Raw genomic sequence first — 8545 nt, forward strand, 5'->3', positions numbered from 1 at the left:
GGGTCGCCATCTCCTGCAGTTGGGAAGGAAGGGGACAGGCTCCACCTGGCCCCTGCCCACCTCAGCACCCAGCCCGCCACCCTCTGCATGTCTCGGCTCCGAACGCTGGTGCCAGCCTCTGCCCGCTGTCTGGGGACGGGAGGACGGGGGGATGGAGTGGACACGTGCCTTCCTTCTCCCCAGCACACCTGGCTTCTGCCCCGGGAGTGACGATGGATGTATTTGCCAACTCAGTGTCCCTGTGCCAGCTCGTGACTCACTCCCACTCAGCCCTGGGAGATAGGAAGTTCCCATGAGGGCCTCAGGCTCTTACCCAACAAGAAGAGACCGTGACCGTACTTGCCAAGGGACAGAAAGTGCCTGAGAGAGAAGAGGCAGAGAAGCTAGAGGGGCGGGCGGCTCCCCCCACCACCCCAGAAGCAGCAGCCGAGCGCAGCCGTGTCTTCACGGACAGCTGGCTGAGGCCAGGGACGCTCCCTGTATGTAAACTGTGGCAGAAGCCAGTGGCAAACGTCTGTGTCTGGGGTGTCCCCTGGGGATGAGCCCCACCTCATAAGCCCTGTTACACTGGGGTGGCCCTGCTCCCAAGTGAGAAGCCCCGGCTGGCCCCAGGCTGGAGCTGCATGGGAGGCCTTCCTTCTGTGCTTACTCCCCACAGGGGGGTGGGGGCGGGGGAGGAGTGCGGGGTGCCGAGGCCCCTCCTCCTGGCCGAAGTTTGCGGGGAGCCAGAGATAAGGGGGAGGAAAGGAGGAAGCACTGGCCAGAGGCGGGGTCCTCCATCTCTGCCCAGGTCCTTGCGGCCGTGACATCCCATACCTGTGTCCTTGCTCGGGGGAGAGAAGGCGGAGCATGCTCCCCATGTCGGCACCATGGGTTTGCGAAGGGAGGGGGCCCGGTTCCCGAGAATGAAGTCAGTGGTCCCTAAGGGCGGGCCCCGGCTGGGCGAAACCGGACAGGCCCGTGGAGGAGCTGAGCTTGGAGAGGAGGGGCGCCCTCCGCAGGGAGCACGGGCAGAGGAGGCGTGCTCCCGGCCTGAGGCTTGGTGTCACAGCAGCCCCGGGCCCTGCTTCCCCAAGGTCACCAAGGAGGGCGGCTGGGTGCGTTTGGCCAGCTCCCTGGCCTCCTGCAGCCGATGCCTGGGGGACGCGGAACCCGCGATGCCTCTGCGGCCGTGCGCCCCGCAGCCCCACCCCTTCCTCCTGCTCCAGTGAGGAGCGCCAGACCCAGGAGGTGGCACAGTGTCACCTGTCACTGTCCTGGCTGTATGGACCTTGTGGGGAGCAGGGAGTGGAGGCCAGCCGTGCAGTCTGGTCCGAATGTGGAGGGAGAGGGACTCGGTGTGGCAGAGCAGGAGACACGCCAGGGCCCGAGGGAGCACAGCCCTGGGTGCCGTCCGCAGCAGGCCACCCCCGAAGGCCCCCCGGAGGGAGTGCCAGCCCCGGCGGAGACACGGAGAGGGTTCCCATCTTCCTCCAGCTTAATCGACCCACTGTCCGTCCCCTCCGTCCAGCCCACGGAGGCCTCTGCAGTCTGGCTTGGCTGGGAAATGGACACCTGGGTGCACGGGGGCGCATCTTCCTGCCCGCCCAGGCAGCAGGAGGCGGGCAGTCCGCTGGCCACGGAGCATGGGACCTGGTCTCCTCGGCTCCCCCTGGGCGGCTGCTGCTGCCCTCGCCTGCATCCTCACATGGAGGCTCACGGCAGAGCTTCTGAAACTTTAGAGGGAAGATTTGAAGAATTAAGGATAATCGTAAACTTTATTTTGCTTCAGAAGAAAATTAGTGGAGGTTTTCTTTTTTTTTTTTTTACCTTTTTTCCCCTCTTTGGTCCTGACAAGAGCCAGTCTCGACCAGCGGACTTTAAGTCCTTAGCCAATGCTTAAAATCAAGTCAGGGAACCGGAGCGTGAGAGACGATGCAATGAAATGCCGAGCGTGGCAGCACACGCTGACGTCGACATGTCCCAGCCTTGGTTTCCTCGGCGTAAATGGCAGTGGGACCAGGTGACCTCCCCGCCACGCCCTGCTCCAGCCTCAGTCCCCAGCGCCCTGCAGGTTTGGGGGTGGCCCTCAGCTTCTGGGGTGGCAGGCAGATGGGGCCCTGCAGGGCTGCTCGGCCGCCCGCCGTCCCGTTCCCTGGCTCTCCCGCGGACGTAGCCCTGTCTCCGGCGCCTGGCCGTTTAACGCGCCCCGAGTTAGGGCAGCACCTCGAAGGCACCCAGAGTGCTCGCGCCCTCACGGCCACCGGCTCCTTCCTTCGGCCTTCGCGAGGCCCTAGGTGAGCGGGGTGTTGGCCCGATGTCACGTGCAGGGAAGTCAAGCCATGGAGAAGTGGGGTCACCGGCAGCTCAGAGGCAGACTGGGGGGGCCGAGTCCGGAGCCCAGTGGGCGAGAGGAGGGAGGAGCCACCAGGGTCAGGGAGGAGGGAGTCAGGGTTTCTCTCCAGCCAAGTGAGCGCAGACGCTCCACGGCCAGGAGCAGGGGACACCGGCAGGGACACTGCCACCAAGCCCTGGGTGGGTCTTCTGGAGCCTCTTAGTTCACTAGAGGGTTTTCCTTCCCTCACTGTCCAGGGAGACAAATGCAGCGGCATTTCCCCGGGGCGGTGGGGGGAGCCGTCCCCACCCTTCCGTGGGGGAGGCTGTACTCCCTCGTCTCTGGGGGAGATGGGGACCTTCCCGCAGGAGGGGAGCAGGCTCAGCTAAAACACAGCAGTGGAGGCGGGGGGTAGAGACGCAGCTGGGGAGAGAGATAGCTCAGGCCTCAGTGGGGAGCCCCCTCCGGCCCCCACAGCCCACAGACGAGGCCAAGGGCCGGGCTCACGGGGTTCGTTCTGGGTGCTGTGGGCAATAGAGTCATGTCACGTGGCTGGGCCTCCCGCGATGGCCAGCAGAGGACGGCCCACCCCCCACTTCTGTCGTCCTGGGGTGGAGTTCCTAGGGGCGGGGACCCTCAGTGAGCCAGAGGAGCTGGCGGGGCGCCTGCAAAGCCTGTCAGCCATTCCTGTCACCTGCTGGGGCCTGGCTCAGGCCGCCGTGTCCGGGCTGCGTGGCCTTCTTAGCCTCAAGTTCCCCGGCTTAAGGTTCTCACAGGGAGGATGGACGCGCCCTGGGGCCTGACACCCCGCTGGCCAGGCGGGGGGCCGGGGCCCTGGGCCGCTGTAACGGGATGGTGAGCAGGGGAGCCCTGTGCAAACTGTGGTGCCCGTGCTTGCCACGGGTTAGGAAGAGCTCAGACCTTCCCCACCTGAGTCCACCCCAGCGAGGGGACCTGTGTCCCATGTGGGGGTGTGTCTGCGTGTGCACGTGTGCATGCTCTGTCCTCCACGCTGCACACAGGGCCGCATGCCAGGGAAAGATGGGGGCTGGCATCTTTCCCAGCCAGAGGTCGGGGTACCCAGGAGGAGGCAGGGACCCGCACACCCCACCTTTGGTGACTCAGGCCCAGAGGCTTCCACGTTGCCTCCAACTGCTGAGTGAGCAGTCACCCCCGCCCCGGGGGGCTCTCCCAGCCCTGGCCCCATGTGCCCACCCTGGACGGCCCCCGCTAGGACCCGTGTGCTCAGACCCTGGGGACAGGCGAGCAGAGCTGCCGGCCACATGCGCAAGGCCCCTGCCGCCTCATGACCAGCCATCTCTGCCCAGTCCTGACCCGAATCCCGGGGACAGCTCGAGAGCTGGTACAGGTCTTCGGGGTGCTGAGCGGGGAGCAGCGGGAAGTGACCGATGGACTCTGTCCCTGAGGCATTCGCAGTCGGCGTCCCTCTCAGCAGAGTCCTCCCTGTGCCCCAGAGGCAGGAGGACCCCGGGACGCTGGGGGCACGCGCTCTCATGAGAAGGGCGCTTGGCCGGGTGTGGGCAGGGAGGGGCGGGGCGTGTGTCCCTGGAGAGCTGGTTAGGCCAGCCACACCTTGCTGTAGGAGCTTGGTTTCAACATGGGCTCATGGCTGGGGACCCGGACGGCCTTTTCGTCGCGGCCTGCCCGGCTGGCCGCCACAGGGCCGGCAGCTTCTGCATGGTCAGCTGGAGCGGGACTGGGGCTCTCCCGACGTGGCCGACCAGCTGCTGTCTCCCAGGTCAAGGGGCAAAGGGAAGAATCATGAACCATCACAGCCCGGTCCCATGCAGTCTCCCTCACCCCAGGCAGGACACCCAGCCTTCCTCGCAGCTCAGAGGGCACGGAGGCTCCCCCGTGCACGTGGAGGCCAAGGGCACCCCGCGCCATCAGCCGCCCGTGTGTCCACCCCCAGCCCAGATGCCTTTACACTGAGCACTGGCCATGGGCCCAGCCCTGTTCTGGGCACAGGGAAGGGTCTTTCTCTACTCCGCCCACAGAGCAGGTGCAGAGCAGGTGAGCAGAGACGGCAGGTGCAGAGGGCCTGGGGTGGCGGGAGGACAGCTATCGGGGTAGAGGGTTGTCTGGGCAGAAGCCGGCGGGAGGCAGAGGAGGAATGTGGCTGGCGGCAGGGGCTGCGTGGAGGGTGTGCTGGGAGGGACAGGAAGAGAAGGTGACGTTGGGCTGAAGGGACTTCAGTGGGGGGTAAAATTCCACCTTCCCCGAGCGGGGGAGGGCGGAAAGGCAGGAAAGTGGTCGTTAGCAGAAGCGGGCAGAGCGCCGGCGGGCGGGGAGCCACCCTCTCTGGCCCACCTGGGAACACGGGTTTGAGTGTCGGCCCCCCAAGAGCCCCACTGGCGTCTCAAGTGGAGACACACCATGCGGGCTTCCCGCTCGCCGTCCGGCCCAGCCGGCCCTGCGGGTCAGCGGTCAGCTCTGCTCCCAGGAAGTCGGGCGTTCGCCCCTGGGTCATCCCACTGAGGCTGGAGTTTCCCAGGAAGCTCAAGATGACCAGACAAGGGTGTGAGCGTCTCATTGTCCTTTGTGTTCGAGGCGAGGTTGCTGCCAGCAGATGGGTGTGGGGTGTGGGGTGTGGGGGTGCCTGGCTAGCACTGGCAGCGAAGCGTGGACACGTGTGCTCACGCTGCCTGTGCGTTTAAGCACGGCTGCGGCTGCTCGTGGGACCAGGATGGGGGGGCGCATTCTCGTTAGTCACAGTGACAGTTGGCGAGGCGTCACCAGCACTACAGCCGGGGCCAGGGGCACCACAGGCCCTGCAGGGCTCGGGGGGCCCTGCGCGGGAAGACCTGTCCTGCCCGGTGCCGACGGCCCAGAAGCCACGTGCCATCTGCCAGCTTCGCCGCGGTGCCGTCTCGGGGGGCCGCGCCTGCTCTGCTGAAACGTGAGACTGTTCCGTGGCCGTAGGGGTCATCCCCCCGTGTGCCAGCTTGGCAGCTCCTCTGGTGTGGCTTCGGCTCCGTAAAACCCTCAGCCAGAACCTGGGGGCAGCCGGCCACATGATGTGCCCGCTGAGCGAACACGCCACGCACCCTGCTCCCTGCTGGATGCTCCCAACGACCCCGCACGCCAGGCTCGGCCATTACGCCAGCCCGACTGACGAAGCAGCGGGCACACACCGGGTTCAGGGGACTCGCCTAAGGCCGGTCGTCCGGCCTGTGACGTGGCCACACTCGGCCCGGACAGTCTGGCTCCAGAGCTGTGTCCTGACCACTGAACCTCCCCCGCTGTGGACGTCTCGGCCCGGTGAGCTTGAGGGATGTGTCTGGAGTCCCGAGGTGCCACCGCTATTTCGGCCTGACGGAAAATGGGGAGAGGTCCCAGGCTTCGGCTGCGCCCGGCCGGCTGTGCCCGGGAACCCAGGACCCATGTGCCACGGGGAGAGGACGGGGCCAAGAGGAAGCTTGGCTGCCACTCCTGAGACCTCCACGGCTGCCGTCAGCCGCCGGGGCGTGGGGCCTGGAGTGGGGGTCCCAGGGGTGCAGTGTGGCTGATGGGGTGCTGGGAAATGCAGCCGACGGACGCCTCGACCTGCCCGCCACGCCTGCCCCTCTGCGGGCATGGCCAGCACGGTCCCCGGCCCCCGTGGGCTGGGTTGCCTGCTGCTCCCCGCCCCCGCCGCATGCAGCAGTGCAAAGCCCAAAGCCTCTGGGAGGCTTCGTCAGCACCATCGCGTTTTCGCTGGGTTTCGGCCAGGGCGAGCATTCCCATGCCTCACCAGGTGACTGAGATGACAACGGGGAGTGTCATTTACTGAGAACAAGGCAGCTCCCTGTTGCATGTCCATATAAGGCTTAGCCCGCTGCTCCGTCTGGGAGGAACCAGCTCTCCCTCCATGGAGGAGCCATGTCGCCGTCCTCCCCCAGGCAGTGCAGGCGAGGGGTGTGGCCCCCGGCCTGAAGCCTGGAGGCCTGATCGAGTGTTTTGTGTGTCATCTGCGAGGTACACATTCCTGTCCAAAAGCCACAAAGCCACCCGCTGTCCCCTCTGCCTATGATTGTGCATTCACGGCTCCCGACACCCACACACCAGTTCCCTCTGGGTTGGTCAGTTTGACCCAGTTTGAGGAAGAAAACTTCCTGCCTGGTGCACAGCTGGGCGTGTGGGTGGCCAGGGCCACTGCCAAGGCTCGCGGTGGCTTCTGAGTCCGGGCGCCGCTTCTGACTGGGGCTTGACCCACGGGTTGTTTCCTGCTGCCCAAGGCTGTCCTTGCAGAGATGAAGGGGACCTGGCCAAGGGCGGCCGCTGCCCCGCCTGTGCGGCTGGATCTGGCGTGGACAGGATCCACCCGGGTGCCCGAGGCCTCCCCCACACACGCACTCGCTCGCGCTCACTCCCAGGGGTACAGGCCGGCTCTGGCCACTGCAGACCTGAGTCCCGAGGCGGCTGCTGGGTGCAGACGGCTCATCAGGCCCCAGGCTGATCCTGTGGTCTCAGGACGAGTCCCAGCAGGCAGGCCCACGGCACGTGAGCTCGGGCAAGCCCTGGACAGCACTCCGCTAGCTCGTTCCCACCCCGTCCACGGCTTCGCAGGCTCTCCCCAGAGCGGCTGGCCCCTCAGGTGGGCTCACGTGGCCTGGGGGGCATCTATTGTTGTGTTTTCCTGTTGGGCTGAGCCCAGCTTCCCACCCCGCATCCCGCAAGCCTGACAACAAAGCCCAGGAGGCAAGCCCTGGACAGCACTCCGCTAGCTCGTTCCCACCCCGTCCACGGCTTCGCAGGCTCTCCCCAGAGCGGCTGGCCCCTCAGGTGGGCTCACGTGGCCTGGGGGGCACCTATTGTTGTGTTTTCCTGTTGGGCTGAGCCCAGCTTCCCACCCCGCATCCCGCAAGCCTGACAACAAAGCCCAGGAGGCCTGCCCTGCAGCCCCCGCCTGCCTGCCCGTGTGCAGGCACCCCGTAACAGAAGGCCCAGGAGCAGGAGGACCCCCCTTCGACCTTTAAGGAGCCTGTTCCCATCTGCTTCTCGCCCCGGCAGAGGGGTGTCAGACGAAGTACGTGTTCGGCAGGGAAGCGACAGCGGGGACGGGCTGCCCGAGTACGAGGAGCCCACGCTGTGTGTGGTGGCCGAGCCGGCCGCGCCGTCGGAAGCCGCTGGTTCTGAGGATGGCACGGGACAGCGGGCCGAGGGCTGGGGGGCGGGGCTCAGGACTTCCCACCTCTCCCTTCCGGACGGGCCTGTGGGAACAGGTGCATGTGGCCAGACGCCCCGAAGGCCCCCAGCGAGAAGCGCGGTTCACAGCCGGCGCCCGCGGCCGCGGCCAGCATGGCCGTCTGGGCACCGCTGGGCACTCCGCCCCCACTGGCTTGAGTCCCCATGTACCTTACTCTAGTCTGGTCTTAGAACGATGGTCTCGGTCTGCTAAATGGACTGCACAGTCTGTAATGGGTCACAGCCTGCCGCTTGGGAACCAACTACTGTATCAGAGGTGACCGCGGTCCCTCCTGCCCAGACCTTGGGCTCCCGGCGTGGCTGTGGGGCGCAGTCAGGAACCCCAGCGAGCCCTCCTCTCTCCCCCAGATCTACAATGGTACCCTCAAGCGGGAGGCTGACCACCGGCGCTTCAGCTCCTACAGCCAGATGGAGAGCTGGGGCCGCCACCTGCCCCGGGCTGGCTGTCCCACCGCGGGCGCCGGCAGCGACATCTGCTTCCTGCAGAAGATCAAGGCCAGCCGCAGCGAGCCGGACCTGTACTGCGACCCCCGGGGCACCCTGCGCAAGGGCGTGCCCAGCAGCAAGGGCCACAAGGCCACGCAGAGCCGTTACAGCTTCTACAGCACCTGCAGCGGCCAGAAGGGGGCCAAGAAGTGCGTGGCCCGCCCGCCCTCCTGCACCTCCAAGCAGGAGCCGGTGTACATCCCGCCCATGTCCTGCAGCAAGGACATGTCCTTTGGCCACTCCAGGGCCAGCTCCAAGTGAGTGCTGCTGGGCCGGGCCAGGGGCCGGGGAGCTGGGACTGAGGGCCAGGGGGCTGGGACCACACCTCACCTGGCTGCCCCGGAGGGAGCCCCTGAGATGGGGGAAGGACAGGGCCTCTGTCCCCAGGGATTCCCCTGTCCCAGCCTGGGCGTGTTCCCAGTGGGAAGGGGCTGCAGAAGTCGGCATTTAGGCGAAGCTTGGAGTATGTAGGTTTAGAAGGGTCGCAGGACATGAGCAGAGAAGGCGAGCTAGGCTGGTGGGTCTCAGAGTGGGTTC

General features: G+C 66.4%; 1 protein-coding gene across 3 annotated transcripts in view; it reads left to right on the forward strand.

Moving 5' to 3' along the window:
* The window catches only part of PKP1 (plakophilin 1), a 32341-nt gene that overhangs the window by 13141 nt on the left and 10655 nt on the right, over window positions 1–8545 (forward strand). For 2 of the 3 annotated variants that reach the window (XM_011367268.2, XM_023534793.1), the window contains one exon: window positions 7871–8265. In XM_011367268.2, coding sequence (XP_011365570.1) covers window positions 7871–8265 — 395 coding nt within the window. Of the gene's footprint in view, window positions 1–4691; window positions 4854–7870; window positions 8266–8545 lie in introns of those variants that run through there. The other variant, XM_023534792.1, reaches the window with a different exon arrangement.

The sequence above is a fragment of the Pteropus vampyrus genome, unplaced genomic scaffold, assembly GCF_000151845.1.
Source record: "Pteropus vampyrus isolate Shadow unplaced genomic scaffold, Pvam_2.0 Scaffold131, whole genome shotgun sequence".
NCBI classification, from domain to species: domain Eukaryota; kingdom Metazoa; phylum Chordata; class Mammalia; order Chiroptera; family Pteropodidae; genus Pteropus; species Pteropus vampyrus.